Raw genomic sequence first — 26,271 nt, 5'->3', positions numbered from 1 at the left:
TTCATGTCCTAAGAGCAAAACCCTGTGAATGCTTTCTTAATAAGAAAAAGTCTTTGGCCGAAACCGGTTTGGCTCAGTGGATAGATAGAGCGTCAGCCTGCAGACTGAAAGGTCCCAGGTTCGATTCCGGTCAAGGGCATGTACCTGGGTTGCGGGCACATCCCCAGTAGGAGATGTGCAGGGGGCAGCTGATCGATGTTTCTCTCTCATCGATGTTTCTGGCTCTCTATCTCTCTCCCTTCCTCTCTGTAAAAAATCAATAAAATATATATTAAAAAAAAAGAAAAAGTCTTTGTAAATGTAATTGAATTAAGAATCTTGAGATGAGATCATCTGAATTATCCTGGTGTGCCCCAAGTCCAATAAGAGACAAAAGAGATGCCGCACTCACAGAGGAGAGGCCATGTGAAGACAGACAGAATGAAACTCTGTTGCTACAAGCCAAGGAGCGCCTGGAGCCATCAGAAGCTGGAAGAGGCAAGAGAGGATTCCTTCTCTCCTGGAGCCTTCAGAGGAAATATGGCCCTCGAGACACCTTGACTTTGGACCTGTTGCTTCCAGAAATAAATTTCTATGAAGAAATAAATTTTAAGCCAATAATAATAATAATAGTAATAATAGAAAGAATAAAAAAGCCTGAACCCAAACCTTCCAACATCTTACCTATATAAAAGCAGAGATACTCTGATTGGTTAAAAGAGAGAATTCCAGATACTTGCTACTTACAAAAGCCATACCTGAAATGTTGAGTGTTGGTTTCCAAAATGACCGTATGTGAAACGAGCTAACAGACACACATGAAGGACACAAATTCCTTTACTGTAATACATACAGGGTGTGACAAACTAACTGAACAAAGGTAATACCTGCATAGAGAATGCACTGCAGCACTTTATCAGTGGAACCCTTCTCCCTGGCCTTCAGATCTCCATTCCGTCCTTTTCAGAGTTGCCACTCATGAGGCTTGTTTGATTTCTGCCTAGCCCATGCCAGCTGTTCTGATAAAGCTCCTGAACGCTTACTGTGTGACAAGTTACATCTGAAGTCAATATTCCAGGCATATCATTATCCTAAAGACCTAGGTTTCAGGTCTGCTTGGGGGAAATTCTGCAAATATAATGGCACAGAAAGGTTGAAAATAAAGGGTTAACCGTGAAGAGATGGAAAAGGTATACCAGGCTAAAAGTAATAAAAAATAACACTGTAGTGACCATATTAATATCAGGAAGTATGTTTTAGAACAAAAAATATTAGCAGGCATAAAGAAGGCTGTGTTATAATGACAAATGGGCAAATTTATCAAAGAGGATTGACAAGAAAAGAGATTCTGAGATGTCCTAAAGTGAAGTTACCGTGGCAGGAGGAAGAGACAGGACAACGAGCCTGTTAGTAGCCGTGGACCAGCTCTGACAAAAGACTGCTCACATCCCTACAATCTGCTGCCGTTCCAGGTGGCCATTTCTGTGACTGTCCCAAGGAGAGCACAGCCTGGCACTGGGGGACCCTGCAGCCTCCGCTTCTCATTGGCACATGAGCTTCAGGACTGCTGCATCCATCCCAGAACTAGCTCCTCACCTTCTCCTATCGCCTTTGTCTACGGCTAATGTCAATTCTTTCAGAACGACTTACATCCCCCCTCCCGGCCGACACACACACACACACACACACACACACACACACAAACACACACACTTGATATATAAAAATGCTTGCAAACTCCTGGGTGTTGAATATGTCTTTCCTATTTGTCCATGTTGCTGGCTGTTTAGACTCCACGCCCCAAGACTGGCCTCCTCCTCCTTCTCCTTGTTTTGCTAGTGCTGCCAGTGGAAATTGTACCTTTTTTCTCAGGATTGCATGGAAAGCATTCTACAGACCCATCCACGGGAGGTGGTGACGTGGCAAGACTTATTCGGGTGGAAACAGACGGCTGCCCCTGGGCTTCCAATGTCTTGTCTCCATCTGTGCTGCCGTGGAAAACTCCAGTTGGCCTTCGTCACGGCCAACACAAGGGCCAGTCTCCAGATTGTCTGTTTCATATCGAAGCTTAGTCCTTCGGAGTCTGCGACGTCTGCTGCAGACTCGGTTGGCTGCTAAACCTGCTTGGTTGCACATGTTACTGGGGATATATATATATATATATATATATATATATATAGAGAGAGAGAGAGAGAGAGAGAGAGAGAGAGAGAGAGAGAGGCTTTGTTCCCTGGGATGATCAGGCTTGGGAAGGACCAGAAGCTTTTTCAAAACAACCCATCAACTTCCCAAGCTTTCACAGCTTGCACTAGGTCCCACCTAGGTCTTCTGGGGTTGTGTCTTTTACCCAATCCGATCCTTTCCCCAGGCTAGACTGGCAGGCCTCGATGGTCACCACCTTGGCTCCTATTGTGCATGCCTCATAAGAGCACCTCCAACCATGCCATTTTGACTTCTACTGCGCAGGTGCTGACCCCCCTCTTTATTGTTTTATTTTTCCCCCCAGCGATCTGTGGGGGAATGGACGGTGGTTCCCTGGGGAGTGTGTGAAGTTGTAACTTCCTAGTGAAACAAGCAGGCTCATGCTCCCCCGTTGATTATGCTTAATAATGTCTGATTACTCTTGTTCCTTTCCTTTATTAATCTCTAACTACATATGTTAACACTAGGAATAATAGACCCCCCCCTTCTTTTTAAATCCTCACCCAAGGATATTTTTAGAGAGAGTGGAAGGGAGGGAGGGAGAGAAAGAAAGAGAAAAACACTGATGTGAGAGAGACACATTAATTGGTTGCCTCCTACATGTGCCCCGACTGGGCCAGGGATGTGTCTTTGACTGGGAATCGAACCCAAGAGCCTTCAGTGCTCAGGCTGACAATCTAACCACTGAGAAACATCAGCCAGAGCATTGGTCCTTTTTAAAAAACAAACATATATATATATATATATATATATAATTTTTTTTTTCCACAGAGGAAGGGAGAGGGATAGAGAGATAGAAACATCAATGATGAGAGAGAATCATTGATTGGCTGCCTCCTGCATGCCCCCTAATGGGATCAAGCCTGCAACCTGGGCATGTGCCCTTGACTGGAATCGAACCCGGGACCCTTCAGTCCGTAGGCCGACACTCTATCCACTGAGCCAAATTAGCTAGGGCTGACCCTTTCTTTTTAAAAGACTTCCAGCCATGGAAGTTAAAATTTTTTTCAACAAGACATAACAGTATTTAGTGTTTATGTATCTAATAACAGAACTTCAAAATACATGAAGCAAAAACTGAAGAACTCCAAGGAGAAATAAATTTACAACTACAGATAGAGATTTCAGTATACTCCCTTTTCAATTCTTGATAGAACAATTAGGCAGAGCATTAGAAAGGATATAGAAGCAGATACGAATAACACTATCAACAACTTGACCTAACTGACAATGATAGACCCCTCTACAGGATGACAGCAGGTCATGCATTCTTTTCAAGTGGACAAGGAACATTCACCAACAGAGACAGTATTCTGGTCCCTAAAACAAGTTTCAATAACTTTGAAAGCATTTAAATCAGAAAAAGTATGTTCTCTGACCACATGCTATTAAATTAGAAGTCAGTAAGAATCTCTAGAAAATCCCCAAATATTTGGGAACAATATAATATACCTCTACATTTTACTATGATCTTGATGAATGAGGAGGTCCTCAGTCTAAATTGGGTAGCTGGCATAGAAGAAAGAAAACCTGTAAAAACTTGGTTTTCTCGTGTGGAGGAAATACAGATAACAAGTACCTGGTGTTAAGTTTGGAGTTCAGGTAGAGCAGTCCTCTGGGGCTAATGATCAGCATTATTGGCAGGGACCTGGTGTGGCTCCATTACCTTCACTCCCAATTTCCCAGTCACCTGATTCCCAGGAGTAGAGACTCTAGGAGGTGCTAATAATTTTGTAAACACATTAATGGTCTACATGGGGCCAATTACTTTGACTTCCTGGCCTGCCTTCTAAACCCTCATCAATGATGTACATCATCCTCCCCAGGGGAAAAGATGACTCTGGGATATCTCCCGCCAGTATGGGATCAGTTGCGAGGGCCTTGCCGGGAGTGGGGCTGCCTCACTCCCCTCACCACGTGAGTGGTTAAAGTCAGTAGAGGACTCTGATTCCCAGACTCAATCTATAAACCCAATGAGTCTGGCTTTATCTTTACTGTTTTTCTCCTGAAGGCTTGTCTTCTGACCCCCAGAGCAATAGCTCTGCCATCCAGTCATGTACTGTGCTGGAATTAAATGGTTTGCTTAAGAACATCTCAAGCAACTTTGAAGGAGGATCTCCTCAGGTGTTTATCATCAGGTAATACTCAGATTTCTGGGAATTGTTCACTACTAATCCACATTCTGTAAGCAAGAGAATGTCCAGGAAAGCCATGCTACCTACAGGCTTTCCCTCCAGGACTTGGAGAATCTTAGCAAGTTAAAAAAGGACATTTACATGTGGCTCAGGAAGACATGTGCACTTGTGCAGGTACCTCATGGCTTAGTGTTTCTCAAACTGTGGTTCAGATACAACCTGTTTTAGAGTCACCTGATTTGGGGCCCAGCTATGCACCTGTTGGAATCAATAGGTCTAGTTTCTGAGGTTGAGCCCTAGAATTTGCAGCTTCTCCAGTGGCCCTTGGGCAAGGCACTTTAATGTTTAAGAACTATTGTTTGGGCCCTAACCGGTTTGGCTCAGTGGATAGGGCGTCGGCCTGTGGACTGAAAGGTCCCAGGTTTGATTCTGGTCAAGGGCATGTACCTTGGTTGCAGGCACATCCAGTGGGGTGTGTGCAGGAGACAGCTGATCGATGATTCTCTCTCATTGATGTATCTAACTCTCTATCCCTCTCCCTTCCTCTCTGCAAAAAAATCAATAAAATATGTTTTGGGTTTTTTTAAAAAAAGAACTATTGTTTGGGACCACTGTTGCTCAGAGTCACTGGCTGCGTCCTCTGGCTGCCTGCTCCCTGTGTCCCCATTCTCCTATTCCAGGGAGAAGGCTGTGAAGGATGTATAAATAAAGCCCCTTGCCTGCTCCTCCCTCAGCTACAGGCCCAGGCTTCTGCTCTCACTCCTACTTACCTCACTCCCAATTCAGTTCCCTATAAGGCCTCCCTTCTGTTTTCTTCTTGGTTTTCATTCACAGGTACAAACTGCAGTCAGCAGAAATAGCAGTTATTCTAGAAATCTTTGAAAAACTGTCAGAGATGCCAATTTCTCCAGTTTCTTGATTGACTATATTCTGAATAATTTTGAATTTAGTGCAGCTTGGAGAAGAGAGATGAGAGAAAAAAGGGTTGGGAAAGAAAGAGATTGGATTTAAAGCAAGTCATACATCTGGGGGATCTGATCAGCCACCCCCCTACTCGATCCCATCACACCTCCCCACCTCATCTACCCTACCTTGAGTATTGGCCACGTTCCTTGTTTTGTCCATTCTTTAAATCAGAGAGATACTTGCAGACCTACTACCCACGCCAAAACAGTCTACTGAGGACAGGTGTGAAACTGGGTCTCAAGAAGTATGACTCCACGCTTCACTGGGATTTTACAGTCATTTCTCTGAAGTCCTTGTTATTTGCCTTGAAGCTGAGTTTGCTTTTGACACCAATGGGGCTGATGCCATTTGCAACCCAAATCTAGCGCTTCCACATCACTGCAATAATGGGGTTCATTATAAATTAGAAGCTGTTGGGTTAAGAATGTCTGAATGTTACATTTCAGAGACATCAACTAAATCAGAGATATGCTCCAGATGCTCTAAACGAAGCTACCGATGCCCTCTGTTCAAATTTGCACTCATGGTTTTTGTTTGTTTGCTTTTATCCTCATCCGAGAGGATGTTTTTATTGATTCTAAAGAGAGAGGAAGGGAGAGAAACATCTATCAGTTGCCCTCCGTGTGCGCCCCAACCAGGGACTGAATGTGCAGTCTAGGTATGTGCCGACAGGGAATCAAACCCATGGCCTTTTGGTGCATGGGATGCTGCTCAACCAACTGAACTGCACTGGCCAGGGAGTTGTTGTTTCGTTTTATCAATCCTGTGTTAGGTCTATCTCCCCAACTTAGCTTAGAATATTCAAAGCTAACATTCTTTAATTTTTTTCATGTACCAGGCTTTATTTAAATGCTTTACATGGATTAACTCATTGCATTTTTACAACAATCTTTTGAGATTAATGGTATTATCCCTATTTTACAGATGAGAAACCTGAAACTCGGAATGGTCAAATAACGTTTCCACAGTAAAACAAATAGAAGGTTTCGGCTCGGAACGTGGGCTGTCTGACACCAGAGCCTGTGTGTTTAAACACGAAATATACTGTCTCTAAGAAGGTCAGACACTCTTTTTTTTTTAAAAATATTTTTTTATTGATTCCAGAGAGGAAGGGAGAGGGAGAGATAGAAACATCAATAACGAGAGAGAATCGTTGATCAGCTGCCTCCTGCATGCCCCCCACTGGGGATCAAGCCTGCAACCCGGGCATGTGTCCTTGACTGGAATCGAACCCGGGACCCTTCAGTCCACAGGCTGATGCTCTATCCACTGAGCCAAACCAGCCAGGGCAAGGTCAGACACTCTTGAATTCCTGACAGGGGAACACAGAGCTAAGCATATGGAAGGCGGTCAATATATATTTGATAAGTAACTGTTTGGTTATTTAGAATTTTTTAAGATTCCTGAGAGACCAAATTGTGTATATATTTTTTAATATTTTCCATTGGTCCTCAAGTAATGCTTCCCAATTAACCAATAAGTAAAGAAGACTTTCTTTTTAAAAAATTTATTTTATTTATTTTTGTTGTTAATCCTCACCTGAGGATATTTCCTCCATTGATTTTAGAGAGAGTGGAAGTAAAGGAAGAAGGGAGAGAGAGAGAAAAAGTGACACATTGATTGGTCACCTCCTGCATGCGCTGGGGATGGAAGCTGCAACCCAGGTACATGGAGTTGACCAGGAATCAAACCCCTGACCCTTCAGTGTGTAGGTCGATGCTGTAACCACTGAGAAACACCAGCCAGGGTGAGAAGACATTCTTTATGACTGAGTTCCATCTACAAAACCAGACTTCCTCAGTCAGACCAGTCTCCAGAAGGCTGTCCTCAGGCCAGAACTAAATCTAGTGAGACCACTTGGGTGCTCTGCCTCATTTCTGGTGCTCTCCATTCTCCACACCCAGAGCATCTGAGAAATATGAAAGGAGCAAACCTGAGCCAAGAGATGGAATTTGAGCTCTTGGGCCTCACCAGTGACCCCCAGCTCCAGACACTGCTCTTCGTGGTGTTCCTGGGCATGTACATCGTCACTCTGCTGGGGAATCTGGTCATGTTCCTTCTGATCCATGTGAGTGCCACCCTGAGCACACCCATGTACTCTCTCCTGAAAAGCCTGTCCTTCTTGGATTTCTGGTATTCCTCCACGGTTGTCCCCCAGACTCTGGTGAACTTCTTGGCCAAGAGGAAGGTGATCTCCTATCTTGGCTGCATGGCTCAGATGTTCTTCTATGCTGGTTTCGCCACCAGTGAGTGCTATCTCATTGCTGCCATGGCCTACGACCGCTACGCTGCTGTTTGTAACCCCCTGCTCTACCCTGTCACCATGTCTCCTGAGGTCTGTGTCTCTCTGATTGTAGGCTCCTATGGTGCAGGATTCCTCAATTCTCTTATCCACACAAGCTGTATCTTCAGTTTGAAATTCTGTGGTGCTCACGTGGTCACACATTTCTTCTGTGATGGACCGCCCATCCTGTCTCTGTCTTGTGTGAGCACCTCACTGTGTGAGATCCTGATGTTTATCTTTGCTGGTTTCAACCTTTTGAGCTGCACCCTCACCATTTTGGTTTCCTACCTCTTAATTCTCTTCACCATCCTGAGAATGAATTCAGCCCAGGGCAGGTTCAAGGCCTTTTCCACCTGTGCTTCTCACCTCACCGCTGTGTGTCTCTTCTATGGCACAACACTTTTTATGTACCTGCGCCCCAGGTCCAGCTACTCCCTGGCCCAAGACCGCACAGTCGCAGTGATCTACACGGTGGTGATCCCAATGCTGAACCCCCTTATCTACTCTTTGAGAAACAAGGATGTGAAGGAAGCTTTAAGAAAGGTTTGGAGCAGGAAAATAATGGAATGATCTCAACTCGTTACTGCATACCTTTAGGAAGCCGAGGAAACTTTACCTCATGTGGTGCTAATCTGAGCACATTCCCATGCTCACCCAGGGAGCAGTGGGCATGCTCTCTGGTCTAGACGCAGGTGCTTCTGCACCAGCCTGCCAGCCTGCTGTAGAAAGAGTTGGTGGTGTCATAGAGACAAGAAAGAAGTGACTTTTTTCATATGATTCATTCATATATCCATGTTTATGAACATTTCACTCTATTGTTAGAAACTGGCATTTATGTTCTTCATGGTAAAGTTCCCCCTTAACTAATTCAAAGACCTTGGTTGATTCTTTAGAATCTCCTCTTTGTAAAAAATGACTCCTTGGCTTAGACATTTTTTGGATTGTCTATTTATTTGAATCATACTGTAACAACAACTTCAAAAGTTCACATGACGTTTCATTGTCTTTGCTGACTTTTCCCCCTAGCCAAATCACTACTTGGTCACTTTCAAACTGAATAAGCTTGGGCATATTAAGAATCACAGATGTCTCATCTTTTGTTTTTAATTTGTTTTTGTTCTTTTACTTTTTAAAAAATGTATTTTTTTTATTGATTTCAGAGAGGAAGGGAGAGGGAGAGAAAGGTAGAAACATCAATATTGAGAGAGAATCATTGATTGGCTGCCTCCTACATGCCCCACAACAGGGATTGAGCTCCCAGCCTGGGCGTGTGCCTTGACCAGAATCAAACTGTGAACTCCTGGTTCACAGGTCGATGCTCAATCACTGAACCACGCCAATTGGGCTCATCTTTTTTTTTTTTTTTTTTTTTTTTTTTTTAACGTACACAACTTTTAGAACTCTATCTTCTGTCAACCTTATTTCTATTCTGTTTAAGAGTCTATGGAAGAACAGCTTAAGACCGCTCAATGGTTGTTCCTACCCATTCAGTGGGCTGAGCAGTGGGGGCTGGAGACCAGCCTTCAGTGGCAGCTGAGCACTGCAGGTTTCAATAGGAAACGTCTGAATAGGCACAGAGGGTACCTGTGCCTTCAGACCATTCTGTGACCTCAGGTTACGCAGCAGTGAACTTGGGTACCCGAAGTCCATTCACCCTGAAACTCCTCCTTGGTCACAGCTTTTCCAGCGGTGGCCTGCTCTTCATTTTCCGTCTCTGTAGAAGTAGAGGTCAGGCATGACTTCCCCGTGGGTGGTCAGGGGAGACGGTGCTGCACATGCACAGAACTTCCCAGGCCAGCATCCACCACAGCAGACCCACTGAGCGAGCCCCCTGTTGTTGCAAGGGATGGCAATGCCCACATAGCTCAGAGGAGAGTCTGTGATACACCGAGCAGGGGGAGGCAGGTTAACATAAGGCACCTCTGTGAGAGGCTGGTGGTCAGTCCTGGGGTCAGTAACCACCAGAAGTCCCAGCTCCCGGAAGGCAGCCTGGATCTGGGTGGTGGAGGTTCCAGGAGTGAAGCGGCTATAGCAGTGGCTTCAATGGCAGCAGCAAACGTCAGCGCAGCTCGCTGGCCGGTATTCCTGGACGATGTGACACTGACCTCAGCGGGGGTTTCAATGGCAACAGTGGCACGAGCTGCCAGCAGAGGCTCTCCCAGGTTCTCTTCAGATTGATGATGCAGACACCACCACGCTTCCTTTTGTAGATGTTCTGTTTCATTTGAAATCAAAGTTAGTGCCACCTAAGTGGGGTCCTGCTGCAAGGAACGTAAGGACATCCTCCTCCATCTGTGGGACATCAAGGGCTCCGGACATTGTGAACGTTTCCCTTCATGTGGAAACCCAGAACAACACTGTGGGCACCTCTCTGGGTAGCACGGAAAAGATGATGTCTCGCATTTTAATTGGTGTGGTTTAAAAATTTTTTTAAATATGGGGGCACGCTAGAAGGGTCAATGGGGGAACAAAGGGAACCTGTGTAATAATTTCAACAATAAAGATTTTTAAAAAATGTAAATAGACTTTTAGAGAGGGAGAGAGAGAAACATCAATTTGTTGTTCCAAGTATTTATGCATTCATTGGTTGATTCTTGTATGTGCCCTGACTGGGGATCAAACCCGCAATCTTGGCATATCGGGACAATGCTTTAACCAGCTGAGTTACCCAGCCAGGGCTAAGAGGTGTGAGTTTTAAATTAAGTACTCAGATACTGCAGGTAAAACATTCAGCATATAATAGTCATTGGTCTGTTCCCTCACCTTTTCCTTTATAGCAGCACCCCTAAGCTGCTATCTAAGCGCACCACAGTGAGAATGAGGCGAACGTATTTTGCCTTTCTCAAAGACTGTTGTCCCTGCTAGCATTCTGTGCCTGGTAATTTGTAAGTTGTGATTGAATTAAACTAAACATTTTTAATTAAATCAGACAGAGGGAACTCAATCAGGCATGATATTCCTGGGCTGTTTGTCCTCCTTGGTAAACGTGAAGAAAAGGAACCAGGCATGCTTGGCTAGTCCCCTCGCGAGGGGAGCCTGCCCTGGCTCAGTGAATCCATGACTCGCTCAGCAAAGTCTGCTTAACTCTGGAGTTCAGTTTCATAAAGACTACTTTCCCACAGATACCATTCATATACGTTCGCCTTTAACAGTAACACAATTGATATTTTGCTGTCTATCTGATTGTATTTTATCCTTTTTCTAAATTGTTTAGAATCAGGAGGGGAAGAATAGTGCTATGTATTGACACACCCACACAAAAATCCTGAAAATCCTAAATTTAATGGCAACTTCTCCTTTCCTAATAGACTTTACTGTTAGCCTTTAATAATTAACGTTGATCATATTTAAGTATAGTGATTTTCTTTTGGTGCTAATTAGAGATTTTATTAGAGGTGGTGTAGTATAGCTGATAAGAATGTGGGCTCTAGAGCCACACTACATTGGTTCAAATCCTGGTTCCATCATTTCCATATGTGTGACATTATTTAACCTCATTGAGTTCCTTTCTCCTTTGTAATATAGGGATAAAAAATAATTGCAGCAATACAGTTGTTGTTAGGAGAATTAAATAAATTAATGCAAGTAAAGCCTTTGGAACGAATGCCTGGCATAAATAGCTGTTCTTATTAGAAATGGCTGCTGAATTTTTATCAAATGCTTTTTCTATAACTTGATATAGTCATGTAATCTTCCTCCTATATTATATTTCCGAGGTAAATTGAAGACATAGATTTCCTTAAGTTAAACCACTTTTGTTTCCTGGAATCCTACTTGGTCATAAAATGATTTTCTTTTAATAGACAGTTGGATCTGATTTGCAAAGAGATTATTTAGAGTCTTGGCATCTATATTCAAAAATAAACTTGGTTTATGGTCGTTTTTTAAAATATATTTTTTATTGATTTCAGAGAGGAAGGGAGAGGGAGAGAGAGATAGAAACAAAAATGATAAGAGCAAATCATTAATCGGCTGCCTCCTGCACGTCCCACACTGGGGATTGAGCCCTCAACCCAGGCATGTGCCCTGACCAGGAATTGAAGCATACTCTACTGGTTCATAGGTTGATGCTCAAACACTGAGCCACGGGTTTTATGGTCTTTTTGTATTATCTTTATTGTGTTTTAGTATTAAGGGTAAACTAGTTTTATAAAATGTATTTAAGTTCTTTCAACTTTTCCAATAGAATAATTTAAATAAGACAGAAATATCTGTTCCTTAAAAATGATTCTCAGCTATAAACCCATCTGGAACTGGTGCCTTTTTAAAAAAGTAGATCTTTAATTAGCTTTCCAATTCCTTCTTATTTTAAATATATTTTTAATGATTTCAGAGAGGAAGGGACAGAGAAAGATACACATCAATGATGAGAGAGAATCATTGATCCTATGCATCCTGCACGCCCCCTACTGGGGTTCAAGACTAAAACCTGGTATGTAACCTGATTGGGGATGGAACCGTAGCCTCCTGGTTCATGAATTGATGCTCAACCACTGAGCTGGGAATTGAGGACTTTTAATTAGTTTACCAAGGGATTCCCAGGCACCCTAATGTTTTATGAACATTGCACCAAACTCGAAGGGTAAAGGGACCATGCTACTCTTGTTCACCACTGTAATCCCCACATCTGGAACAACACCTGGAATATAGTGCTCAAGAATTATTGAATGAGTAAATGAATGAATGAATTCTGGCATCAGTCTTTATCATTCTTTCAGAAACCATGTCTCCTTTACTTTAGGGCAACGATTTTCAACCAGTGTGCCACGAGAATTTTTAAAACATGCCATACCTGACTATTTAGTCAGGGGCACTAATCTTTTTTCCCTTAGATTGTCAAATGAAAAATGACAACAGCCAACACAACAATAGCCATCTGGTGTGAATGAATCAAAATTATACCTATTTTTTCACCCTAGCCAGGTAGCTCAGTTGGTTGGAGAATCATCCACACACCAAAAGATTTAGGGTTTCCTCCTGGCCAGTATGGCTCAGTGGTTGAGCACTGATCCATGAACCAGGAGGTCACAGTCAGGGCACATGTCCTGGTTGTGGGCTCAGTTCCCAGCAGGAGGAATGCAGGAGGCAATGGATCAATGGTTGTCGCTCATCATTGATCTTTCTATCTCTCTCACCCTCTCCCTCTCTCTCTCTGAAATCAATAAAAACATATTAAAATAAAAAGATTTCAGGTTTGGGTTTGATCCTAGGTTGGGGTGTGTATGGGAGGCAACCAATGGATGTTTCTCTCTTCCCCCCTTCCTCTCTCTTTCAAATCAATAAAAACATATCCTTGGGTGAGGATTAAAACATATTATACCATTTTTTTGATCAGATCGACAAAAAAATTTTTTTTTTGGTGTGCCGCAGAATTTTAGTCATTAGTTTATATGGGCCATGACATGAAGAAGGTTGAAAATCATTGCCTTAGGGCAATGGTGCTCAAATGTTTTGGTTTCAGGACCCAAAGAGCTTGCCTTAGAAAATCCTAGCAAACACAAGATGATATAAACACATTTTCTATTAGTCATTAAAGTGATATCAGTATACTTCCCGTAGCCTCTGGAAAGCTCTTCTGTGTACTCATAAGAGCATGAGAACGAAAAGGAGGAAAGAATCTTAGTATTATTATGAAAATAGCTTTGCCCTCCTGAACTTCCTTTGTGAATCACTGTTGGCCACAGAGGCAGCATGACATGCTGGTTAAAGTGCATGAACGCTAGAGTAAGGGCTTCTGGAGGTGAATTGCCTCTTTCACGGACTAGCCGTGTGACATTACTTAACCTTCTTGTGCTTCATTTTCCGTCTCTGCAGGGCAGGGATAATAGTGCCTGCTTCCTAGGAGTGTTGAGTTAAAAGACTGTAAGTGTTTAAGACAGTGTCAAGCACACAGTAAACATAACAAGGATAGATGTAAATCTGATTAGAAATGAAGGTGGTCCTGGCTGGTGTGGCTTCATGGTTGCATGTTGACCTTGAACCAGGAGGTCACAGTTTGATTCCTGGTCAGGGCACATGCCCGGGTTGCAGGCTCGACCCCCATTGGGGGGCGCACAGGAGGCAGCCAATCGATGATGTTTCTCTCTCATCAATGTTTCTATCTCTTTACCCATCTCCCTTTCTCTCTCTCTCTCTCTCAAAATCAATGAAAACATATTTTTAAAAAAGGTGCATTGATCTCGTAAAATGAAAAAAACGTTTAGAAATGAAGGTGGTATTATTATTATGCTACATGGTTGCTCATAACTGCTATTTCTCAGGCCCTTTTATGAAATGTATTGGAGTAACGTTAGTTAATGACATTATATACATTTCAGGCATAAAACTTTGTAATATGACACATATATCCCATTGTGTGCTCACCACCAGAAGTCTAGTCTCCTCCCATCACCATGTATTTGATCCCTTTATAAGCTTAGTCCTCCCCGTGCCCTCTCCTCTGGTAACCACCATTCTGTTGTCTGTGTCTATGAGTTTGGTTTTTTTGGTTAGTTTGTTTTGTATGTTCATTTACTTTTTGTTTTATACCCCACATATGAGTGAAATAATATGATTCTTGTCCTTTTCTGCCTGATATATTTCACTTAAGATAATGTTCTGCAGATTTATCCATGTTGTCACAAATGGCAATATTTTATCTTCTTATGGCTGAGTAACATTCCACTATATATATATTAGGTATACTTTAATCATCTGTCAAAGGACACTTAGGTTGTTTCCATGTCTTGGCTATTGTGAATAATGCTGTAATAAACATAGTGTTACATATATTGTTATGAATAACTGTTTTCAAAATTTCCAGGTAGCTAGATACCCAGAAGAGTAATTGCTGGATCATATGGTAGCTCTATTCTCTCTCTCTCTCTCTCTCTCTCTCTCTCTCTCTCTCTCTCTATATATATATATATATATATATCCTATATAATAAAAGGCTAATATGCAACAAAAGACACTAGGGGGTAGGGGCCGGGGGAATGTCAGGGGGGGAAAAAAGGAGACATATGTAATACTCTTTGCAATACTTCAAGCAATAAAAATTATTTTAAAAAAAGGCTAATATGCAAATCGACTGAGCAGCAGAATGACTGGTCGCTATGATGCACACTGACCACCAGGGGGAAGACGCTCAATGCAGAAGCTGCCCCCTGGTGGTGAGTGTGCTCCCACAGAGGGAGTGCCGCTCAACCAGAAGCTGGGCTCATGGCTAGCGAGCACAGCTGTGGTGGCAGGAGCCTCTCATCCCGCACCCGGCTCTCCAGGGCTCCTGGACTGATCAAGGGCACAGGCCAGGCTGAGGGACCACCCCGAGTGCACTATATATATATATATATATATATATATATATATATATATATATATAATTGATTTCAGAGAGGAAAGGAAAGAGAATGATAGAAACATGAATAATGAGAGAGAATAATTGATTGGCTGCCTCCTGCATGCATCCCACAGGGGATCGAGCCCACAACCCCGGCATGTGCCCTGACCGGGAATTGAACCATGACCTCCTGGTTCACAGGTCAATGCTTGACCACTGAGCCATGCCGGCTGGATGACAGCTCTATTCGTAATTTTTTGAGGAACCTCCATACTGATTTTCATTGTGGCTGTACCAATTTACATTCCCTCCAGCAGTGTATGAAGGTTTCTTTTCTCTACATTCCCTCCTGCACTTATTTCTTGTCCTATTAATAATCATTTAACCAGTGTGAGGTAGTCTATCATTGTTGTTTTTTATTTTGTTTTTCAACTAGAGGCCCGGTGCACGAAATTCGTGCACAGGGCCGGGGTCCCCTCAGCCCAGCCTGTACCATCTCCAATCCGGGACCCCTTGGGGGACATCCTTCTCACAATCCTGGACTGCTGGCTCCTAATTGCTCACCTGCCCGAAAGCCTGGTCACCCCAAACTGCCCCCCTCCCCGTCAGCCTTGTCACCCCAAACTACCCCCCTGCTGGCCTAGTCACCCCTTATGCCCCCCCTGCCAGCCTGGTTGCCCTATGCAGCCTCCTTGTTCAGTTATTTCATTGTCCCTCACTAACCCCCCTGCTGGCCTGGTCTTAGGCAGCCATCTTGTGAGGGTGTGAGGGTTAATTTGCATATTACCTCTTTATTATATTGGATTACAGTTTACATTCAATATTACTTTGTATTAGTTTCAGGTGTACTTTACAAAGTGTTCCCCCTGATGTTTTCAGTACTCACCTGGCACCATATATAGTTATTACCATATTCTTGAATATATTCACTATATTCCCATGACTATTTTGTAACTACCAATTTGTACTTCTTCATTGTGGTTTTGACTTGCATTTCCCTCATAGTTTTATCTGTATTTCCCTTATAACTATATATCACATATCTGTTGGTTGGGTCCTTTTTTATGAGCACAAACCTCATTTGCAGCCCATCCATCCTGCAACCCAGTATCAGAGGTTACAGGTTTGGACAAATGTTCTAGTTCCTTCCCTGAATTCTTTTTAAATTCCCTGATATTGTTTGTTGCAATCTATTGCAAATGAAACTTCTAGTCTGTACCTCTTTTTTTTTGTTTTATCCCCACCGGAGGATATTTTTTCCATTGCTTTCCAGAGAGAGTAGAAGGGAGGGAAGGAGGGGGAGAGAGAGAAAGAGAGAAACATGGATAGGTTGCCTCTCGTGTGCGCCCCGACTGGGAGTGAGGAGCAAGCCTGCAACTGAGGTACATGCCCTTGACAAGGAATCAAACCCGAGACTCCTGGGTGCGCAGGCCGATGCTCTAACCACTGAACACATTGGCCAGGGTATAGTCTGTCTCTCTTCAGATGGTTTTATTGCATTCTTATTCTCTTTGCTTGCTTTTCCCTTTTCAAAAGGCATTTCTTCCCTACAATATTTTTTTGACTTAGTTAGCCATGCAAGAGATTTTTTTATTTCTAAGTACATGCTTACTTATCTCTGAAATTCTCTTCCTCCTTCACTTTAATAGTTTCCAGAGTCTTTGGTGTTATTTACCTTTAAAACTATATCTTTCCATTTTTCCCCAAATAAAAGTTTCATTTAAGAAGTAAGAAGGGTTTTTGGCCCTGGCCAGAGGGCTCATTTGGTTGAGCGTCTTCTGTGCACTGCAAGGCCACCGGTTCGATTCTGGTTGTGGATTCAGTCCCCGATTGGGGTGGTTTTGGGAGGCAACTGATCAGTGTTTCTCTCTCTCTCTCTCTCTCTCTCTCTCTCTCTCTCTCTCTCTCTCTCTCTTTCTCTTTCCCTCTCTCTTCCCCCTCCCCCCTCTCTCTCTCAAAATATCAATAAAAAGCATTTTTAAAAAATATATTTTATTGATTTTTTACAGAGAGGAAGGGAGAGAGATAGAGAGTTAGAAACATCGATGAGAGAGAAACATAGATCAGCTGCCTCCTGCACATCTTCCACTGGGGATGTGCCCGCAATCCAGGTACATGCCCCTGACCGGAATCGAACCTGGGACCCTTCAGTCCGCAAGCCGACGCTCTATCCACTGAGCCAAACTGGTTTTGGCAATAAAAAGCATTTTTTTAAAAGAAGAGTTTTTGGCTTAATATAAGAAAAACCTTTAATAAATATTTTGAACCCAAAATTCCTCGCTGGAGGAATTTTGAAAATTCACCTATATTCACTCCACTCAAACGTAACCATTATATGTTGGCATATACAATTCCAGTAAGTTTTTCCCCCTATGCAATCGGTGTTTTTTATAATGAAATTGTCATCATTCAAATATACTGTTTTGGTTTAATAATATATTAACATATGATAGACAAACACTCCTTTATTTCATTAAATATTATTCTACAACATGTTTTAAAAAGGACTCAAGTAGCCCAGCCAGTATTGCTCAGTGGTTAAGTGTCAACCTATGACCCAGGAGGTCAAAGTTCGTTTCCCAGTTAGGGCACATGCCTGGGTTTCAGGCTTGATCCCCAGTAGGGGGCATGCAGGAGGTAGCTGATCCATGATTCTCATCATTGATATTTCTATCTTTCTCCCTCTCCCTTCTTTTCTCTGAAATCAATATATATATTGATTTCAATATATATATATATATATATAATCATATATAAATCATATATAAATATATATATATTTAAAAAGGACTCAAGTAATCCTGGATTTTTGCAGAATAATTAGAACAGTAGTCCTAAATGACTACTCAATGGACAACCAGAGTAATTTGATATTTATTCCTCTACATTTTTTCTATGCATATATTTTAGAAAAACAAAACCAGCTATATACCGATTGCTTTGTAATGTGCTTTCAAATATTGCAGCAAAATTTACGTAACATAAAATTCACCATTTTAATTATTTTAAAGTGTACAGTTCAGTGTCATTTAGTAAATTCTAAGTGTTGTATAACCATCTATTATCTAGCTCCAGAACATTTTCAGCTTTGCAGAAAGAAACCCGGTAGCCAGTAAGCGGTCACTCCCCGCAGCCCTTGGCAACCACTGACATGCTTTCTGTTTCTATAAATTTGCCTATTTGAGGTATTTCAGATTAATGGAATCATACAATGTGTGTCCTTTTGTGTCTGGCTTCTTAACATAATATTTTCTGGGTTCATCCATTTTGTAGCATGTTGGAATAAGAAATATTCCATCATATGGCTATATGCCACATTTTGTTTATTCATTCATCAGTTGATGGACATTTGAGTTGATTCCACCTTTTGACAACTGTGAATAGTGCTGCCATGAATGCTCGTGTGCTTTTTATTTGTTTGTTTGTTGGTTGGTTTAAACACCTGTTTGGTATATGAGTGGAATTGCTAGATCATGTGGTTATTCTATGCCTAACCTATTGAGAAACTGCCACGCTATTTTTTCTTTTTTAAAATTTTTTATTGATTGATTTTGAGAGAGAGAGAGAGAGAGAGAGAGAGAGAGAGAGAGAGAGATTGATTTGTTGTTACACTTATTTATGCATTCACTGGTTGCTTTGCTTCTTGTATGTGCCCTGACCAGGACTGTACCTGAAACCTTGGTGTATTGGGTTGACACTCTAACCAAGTTATCTGGCCACGGTCCACCAAACTTTCCCACAGTAGCATTTTAAACTCCTATCAGCAATACATGAGAGTTCTAATTTCTCCACATCCTTGAAAACACTTGTTTATTTTCCATTGTCATTTTTTATAGTTATCCTGGCAGAGGTGAAGTGGTAAAGTGGTATCTCATGGTTTCGAATTGCATTTCCCTAATGACTAATGATGTTCAACATAATTTTCATTTGCTTATTGGTCATTTGTCAATGTTGTGGATTCAATCCCCAGTTAGGGCACATACAGAATCAACCAATGAATGCATAAATAAGTGGAACAACTGATCTCTCTCTCTCTCTCTCTCTCTCTCTCTCTCTCTCTCTCTCTCCCTTCCTCTCTCTCTGAAATTAATCAAAGAAAAATATTTAAAGCACATTTGTTAAAGAAACAAAAAACAAAGACCCAAAGAGGTGATTAGACACAGGGGATTATATACTATTTTAAAAATACAAGGTGAGAAATTGTGAAGTGACAAGACAAAGGAAAAGGGGTTTGGACTTACGGGAGTGGTGCGTTGTGGGAAGTAAACACGAGGGGGAAATTGATGGAAGATAAGGGTTATTTTAGTAAAGTTTTTTTGTGAAGACCCTTCACGGTGCTGACTCTCTGTCTGCTGTGATAACGATTGTTTTTCTTCCTCCTGCTATGGGAAAGGAGTTGGGGGAAGACCTCAGGGAAGCTTCCCAAAGTAGGTGAGGCCTGAGCTGAGTCTGTAAGGATCAGCTGCAGATAGCGACACGCGGGGCTGGTAAGGGGCTAACGCTAGATACCACAGCTTAAAGTAGGCATGGAAGTAAGAAACATACGTGCCGAAGTGAGATGGTTTGACATGGTATGGCTTTGACTTCCCATTAGTGTTCTAACTGTTTTAACTTCTCACTACTGTGCGTAACACACAGCCCTGACCCACCCAGCCTTGTGCTGAGTCAGTGCTGTCATCATCGTCATCCTTGGGCTAATCAAAAATGAAAAAAGAGGGAGAGGGAGGGGGTGAAGCTCAAAGATGGGGTGGAAGTGTTTATCATACACGTTAATAATTTAAAGAAACTTTCTTTAAGGCTGCATGCCACCGTCCTCAGACTGTTGTCACTAGAGTTAAGTGCAAGGAAGGGGATGTGGGAGATGACACCGGAAACACAGGCAGGGGCCAGATCACAGGGGCCATTACACCATTTTAAAAAGCTTGGACTTAAACTTATAGGTCAGCGATGGCGAACCTTTTGAGCTCGGCGTGTCAGCATTTTGAAAAACCCTAACTTAACTCTGGTGCCCTGTCACATATAGAAATTTTTTGATATTTGCAACCATAGTAAAACAAAGGTGTATATTTTTGATATTTATTTTATATATTTAAATACCATTTAACAAAGAAAAATCAACCAAAAAAAAATGAGTTCACGTGTCACCTCTGACACACGTGTCATAGGTTCTCCATCACTGATATAGGTGATGGGGATGACTAAGGACTTATAAAATTTTATTTTTATTTTAAAGAAAAGAAATTAAAGAGAGAGAGGAGAGGAGAGGAGAGGAGAGGAGAGGAGAGGAGAGGGGAGGGGAGGGGAGGGGAGGGGAGGGGAGGGGAGGGGAGGGGAGGGGAGGGGAGGGGAAGAGAGAGAGAGAGAGAGAGAGAGAGAGAGAGAGAGAGAGAGGTTGCCTCCAGCACTCACCCTGACCATGAATCAAACCCACCATCTTTTGGTGCATGAATGACACTCCACCCGAGCCATACCAGCCAGGGCACAAGTAAGGGCTTTAAGCAGGGAAGCTGGTGGTCACATGTAGGTGACTAATGTGAAAGGTATCTGAGAAGGACAAACCGGGAGACACAGAAACTATTCAGGAAGCTTTTTCTAAGCTTCCTGTGAAAGGTCTAAGTGAAAGGTGGTGATGAAGAGAAAAGGACTCAGTCAAGAGCAGAAAATCTATAGAATATGGTGAGTAACTGGCTATAGGAAATGAGGAAGATGAGTTTATTTATTTTAAAAAAATTACATAATAGTAGTTAGACATAAAATTTATGAAGTGATCCCTCTGGTAAGTCTAATACCCACCTGGCTCCATACATAGCTATTACATTATTGACTATTTGAGGGAGAGGAGTTTAGTATTCAGCTTATGTGACCAAGTGATAACACCAGTTAAGGTAGAAAATTCAGAAGGGAGAGTGGGGTGTAAACACAGGGGAGGATTTCAGGTTTTGGGCGTGTAATATGGTTCTTGTAGGTCTCTTTTTAAATAGAAGAATCTTGGAGAAGTTAGACATTAAGTTCCTGAAAAATTTTCTTATTATATCTCTTTATGGCACTAGTTTTCAAGGAGGGAGGCTATTTAGAGCCACAGAGGACATTTAACAATGTCTGTAGATTTTTTTAGAGATTTTTTTTTGTTTTCTTCTGTTTGTTTTGTGTGTGTGTGTGTGTGTGTGTGTGTGTTTAGAGTGAGAGGAAAGGAGAGGGAGAGAGAGAAACATCGATGTGAGAGTGAAACATTGATTGGCTGCCTTTTGAATGCCCCCTTCCGGGGATCAAGCCCGTAATCTAGGCATGTGCCCTGACTGGGAATCAAACCTGCAACCTTTTGGTGCATGGGATGACACCCAACCAACCAAGCCACGTGGCCAGGGAAACGGCTGTAGATTTTTGATTGTCACAACTGGGGAGAGGTTGTGCTACTGGTATCTCGTGGATTGAGGCCAGGGATGTTGCTAAATATTCTACAATGCAGAGGATACCCTTCCACAACAAAGAATTACCTGGCCCAAATGTAAGTAGTGCCAGAGTGGACAAACTTCGTTCTAAGGACTAGCAGAATACTTACACCTTACTTTAGAATGTTGCTGAGGGCCAGTCATTCATATTAGAGAACTTGGATGGACAATTAAAACACATCAGTGCCACTGAGAAACCAGATCCTAGTGTTAGAGAAGAAATTAAAGGTCATCTATCCCAACCATTCAGCTGATATTTGCTTCAATAACCAGTCAGTGCAGAAGTGCATTGCACGAAATACCTCCAACATATCCAGAGGTTCAGAGTCCAATTTCAAAGCAGCTCATCTTTGGAAAAGTGTTCAGTTTCTTCTCTTCTTTGGTCTCTCTATAACAAGTAACCATTGGCCCTGGCCAGGTAGCTCAATTGGATAGAGCATCATCCTGATACATCAAGGTTGTGGGCTCGATCCCCTGTCAGGCCACATACAAGAATCAACCAATAACTGCACAACTAAATGGAACAATAAATCAATGTCCCTCTCTCCCTCCCTCCCACCCCCCCTCCCTCTCTCCTTCCTTACCTTCCTCTCTTTCTCAAATCAATTTAAAAATACAACAACAACAAAAGTAGCCACTGGACCCAGCTTCACTTCTTAGGTTCACAAAGAACAGTTTCTCTTCATCATAATTACCTTTGAGATTTATAAAGACATCAGTCCTGTTTCTTCTATGCCATGACTTCAAGTCCTCTTGCTTTACCTAAAGCATAAGAGTAGGTGCATAGCATTTTCTTTATATATAAAGGAAACACATATTATAAAAAGGTAAAACAGATTAAATTGTACTTTGGGATTGGGACTTGGGGAAAAATATTTTAAACAAGAAAACTTTACAAAGGTAAGGTAAAATAGACTAGAATCAACACAGACAACTCATTAACTCTAGACAGAACACAGGAAGAGTTTCTGGTAAGAAAAATAAGCCTAAAATTAAGATAAATAGAATCAAGAATAACATGCAACATCTATAATAATAAAAGGGTAATATGCTAATTAGACCAGACATCCTTCTGGATGTCCTTCCTGATGAAGCTGGGGACAGAGGGAAGCCAGCCCGGGTCCCAGGTGCCTGCCGGCGGCTGGAGGAAGCAAGCTTGAGTCCCGGGTGCCAGAGGAAAGCTGGTGCCGCCAGCCGGGGGAAGGAAGGCCTACTCTTGCACAAATTTCGTGCATTGGGCCTCTAGTCCTATATAATAAAACCCTAATATGCAAATCGACCAAAGGGTGGAACGACCGGTTGCTATGACACACACTGACCACCAGGGGGCAGATGCTCAACGCAGAAGCCAGGCTCATGGCTGGCTGGCGAGCGCAGCGGAAGTGTTGGGAGCCTCTCCCACCTCCAAGGCAGCGCTAAGGAGGCAGCACTAAGGACCCCTTGGGGGATGTCCGCCTGCCGGCTTAGGCCCATGGGGCGGGGGTGGGAGTGGACTGCGAGAGGGCGCAGGCTGTGCTTAGGGAATCCCCCACCCCCCAGTGCATGAATGTTGTACACCGGGCCTCTAGTAAAATATAAATTAAATAAGGCAGAAAAAACATAGACAAAGAAGGTAAAACAAAAGAAACAGAGACAACTCCCATTTAGTAAATGGCATCTGAATTTCAAAGAGAAGCAACATATGGCAGCTTAGTAGCAGGTTATCTCTGGCCTGAGGCCTAAGGAAATTGTACAAGGAGGCTCTTCCCTCTGAATTTTATACAGGGAAAGCAGGTTAAAACATCAAAGACAGTGGTTTCCCCTCCTCCTCATTTCTCCTCCTCTTCTGGGGTTAGGGGAAATGGGGGAGTGGTAGAGTCAGAGCCCTCATAAACACACACACACACACACACACACAAATGTAAAGTGTACAAGAGGGGCTAACAGTAGGGACAGCTCTACAGATTTGCTTTAACAAACTGGAACGTTTTTAACACATTATTATAATTAGGGGGAAAAGGCGCCAAGTAAAAATGTTTTCCAGCCTTTTCTCCTGTGCTGAGTCACTGCCCAGTCACCAGTTCAGCTCAGGGCGGTCTCCCAGGCTCCCCGTGCTCTGGAGAGGGGCCTCTGATCCCCTCAGTGCACGGACCCTGCCCTATTTATAGGAAACACTGTCACCCAGTGACAACACTGCCACTGTTCTGCTCAGCTCATCAATCAAATATCACACTTGAGGCAGCACCGCGGGGCAAGCCAAGATGATGGGCGTGGACACAGAGCAGCACAAAATGGGCCTGGACGAGAAAATGAAATCCAGAAACTCCACTGAATAATCTTTCCTCGCTGAGATTAAGAACATCTCAGTCCAGGTGGAGAGGGGTGAGTCGCTACCCAGGATTCATCAGGCCAAGCAGGCGAGGTCAGCTCGGATTACTCCTAGATAGTTGAGCTTACTGATTTCCGTGGCGTGGCTCATTTCCAGGGTTGCATAACAGACAGAGGCCCACACGGGTGAGGGTGACTCGGAAGGGCCCTGCGCTTCCCCGCCTGCTCGCTGAGTGTGCCGCTGGCCTGGCGGACTCATTGCAGGGGAGGGATTTGGGCAGCGCCGGCAGCGAGCAGAGATCCTTTCTCCAACGAAGCCGCTGCCACACGCCATTACCTTGCGGAAGGCTCTCTGAGACCGCCACCCGGGCAGCCGGGAGGCCACGAGATGGCAGCAGAGGACACACCCGGGCCACAAAACCTGAACCATCTGCAAAAGCAGCTCATTTCATTTGGGAAATATCATTCGTTGCCTATAATGCTTATAATCATGTATTCAAGGCCAGAATACATGTCTGAAAAAGAAATGAGGGTAAAACGCATCAACACGGAGAATTTCCCACCCACCGCGGAATTCAGCTGCGTATGAAGCCATATGAATAGGACATTTCTCCAAAGCTTAAAGCTAGGTACATCGGCCAAGGCCTTTAAAACTGACGTCAGCAGGAGCCTCGTCACAGCCACTTCTTCCTGTGAAGTTTCAATAGGCAGCAATTTAGGTAAAATATGAGTGACTTCCACAGAAGCTGCCAAACTGACCAAGGGATAGATACTTTGTTGGGAAGCACTGCAACAAAGTAGAATGCTTTCAGGGAGTAGCCAGGGACTCTGGCACTAGGCAGAAGGGAGGGGTGATAATGCGGTCACAGGACAAGCCTCACAGACAGTCTTCACTCGCAGCTGGCAGAGGACAGTGCACAGGAAAGGGGCATTAGCAGCATTGGACTAAATCTCTGAGCTGACTTACTAATGCTCCTTTTGTTACACATCTGTCCCTCCTCCACTTGTTACCACCAAAAATCATTGCCAAACAACCCCTGGGGGACTAAAGGCTGCTTGAGAACCAATGCCATAGAGCAGTTTGATTTTAAAAGTTTTAAGAACATAATGTTAAACCTCTCCAAGATGTGAATTTCAGAAAAGGCCCGGAAAGCCTACAAAAACCATATTGCACATCTAAAACCTCAATTCTGTCAATGTAAGAAAAGTCCAAACCTGTAAGGATTTTTATGAGTTTATTTGATTAAAAAAGGATCAAAAACAAAAAATACAAAAAAAAAGAGAAAAAAAAATGAGTTTATTTGAGTCAAACTGATGATAATTGCTGAGAAGCATGATATCAATGGATTGAGAAAATGCTCAGGAAAATGGCAATTGTACCACTTATGCTAAACATCAGAATCAAAGGGGAATACATAAGGGGGTTACGTGAAATTTACTGGCAATAGATTAGGAAGGCAAGAGAAAACAAAAGGTGGGGTGGGGATCTCTGGGACTGGATAGAAAGTACAAGCAATAGACACACACTTATTTTACATAGGTGGGTGTAGGATAGTTAACAATTAACAATCCTATATAATAAAAGCCTAATATTCTAAGTGTCCAGTTGTCTGGTCATCTGTTCAACCAAAGCATAATATGCTAATGATATGCTAAGGCTGCTCAAGCTCTCGCTATGACGTGCACTGACCACCAGGGGGCAGACACTCCAACCGGTAGGTTAGCTTGCTGCTGGGGTCCAGCCGATTGGGACTAAGCGAGATGGGCCAGACATGCCCTGGAGCCCTCTCACAGTCCCTTGCCGGCTGGCCAACCTCCTGTGTCCCTCTCCGGCCTCGATCATGCACCAGTGGCCTGTGCCCTCACAATCCGGGACCCCGTAGGGGATGTTGGAGAGCCGGAGCTCCCCACAGGGGGAGTGCCACTCAGCCAGAAACCAGGCTCACAGCCTCCGCAGCAGTGCTAAGGATGTCCGACTGCAGGCTTAGGCCCGCTCCCCGCGAGGGCTCCCCGAGGGCTCCTGACTGCGAAAGGGTGCAGGCCGGGCTGAGGGACACCCCACCCCGGTGCATCAATTTCGTGCACCAGGCCTCTAGTTAATAATAACAATGAGGGGATTTGTGGTCTGCTCTGTGCAGTGGTTGTGCTTTGATGGGTCCAGAAAAAAGGAAGTTACTTTGATATTGATAGTCCAAAGATATGTTAACAGGTATGTTATTATACATACAAAAAAAAAATGACAGATAAGCTCAGTTTGACTTTTGTTAGGGAAAAATGCCAGCCTAGGACATGACTACCTACCATGAACTTTTAATTTCAGACCATCCTATGTGGTTAATTTGGTTTCTGAGTTTGTGAGGCCACCATGTAGGCCTCCCCTGAGCTTGTCAGGTTTAGTATGGGGCCCTTTTTGTCCACAATCCCTACCATATGTTTGTATAATGGAGAGACTATAATTGAAGGATTACAGCCTGAATCTGGTCAATAAAAAAAATTAGTTATTAACATTTTAAAATAAGATGATTTCACATTTAAAAGCCAGAATTTTTGACTTTTATAGGAAAACTGTAACTATGGCAATACTGGCTCACAGTCCCACATGGCGTATGTTTGGATGGAGCTGAGTGGGGG

The 26,271-nt window shown here is 43.1% G+C and overlaps 1 protein-coding gene and 1 pseudogene across 2 annotated transcripts; one reads left to right on the top strand and one right to left on the bottom strand.

Moving 5' to 3' along the window:
• Positions 1-7,046: 7,046 nt before the first annotated feature.
• On the top strand, positions 7,047-8,136 carry OR5AU1 (olfactory receptor family 5 subfamily AU member 1; the record flags this gene model as incomplete). Its single annotated transcript, XM_081082745.1, has 1 exon — positions 7,047-8,136. Exon 1 carries the CDS (start codon positions 7,201-7,203, stop codon positions 8,134-8,136), a length of 936 nt encoding a protein of 311 aa, XP_080938871.1. The 5' UTR covers positions 7,047-7,200.
• An 886-nt stretch (positions 8,137-9,022) lies between these two features.
• Positions 9,023-9,885, bottom strand: LOC308533134 (small ribosomal subunit protein uS2-like; annotated as a pseudogene). The gene has a single exon. The product of its transcript is annotated as a small ribosomal subunit protein uS2-like (transcript).
• Between the last annotated feature and the right edge of the window lie 16,386 nt (positions 9,886-26,271).

This window comes from Myotis nattereri, assembly GCF_964212035.1.
Source record: "Myotis nattereri genome assembly, chromosome: 1".
NCBI lineage: Eukaryota > Metazoa > Chordata > Mammalia > Chiroptera > Vespertilionidae > Myotis > Myotis nattereri.
Note: the sequence above shows the minus strand (reverse complement) of the source record. Positions and strands in the feature narration are given on the sequence as shown.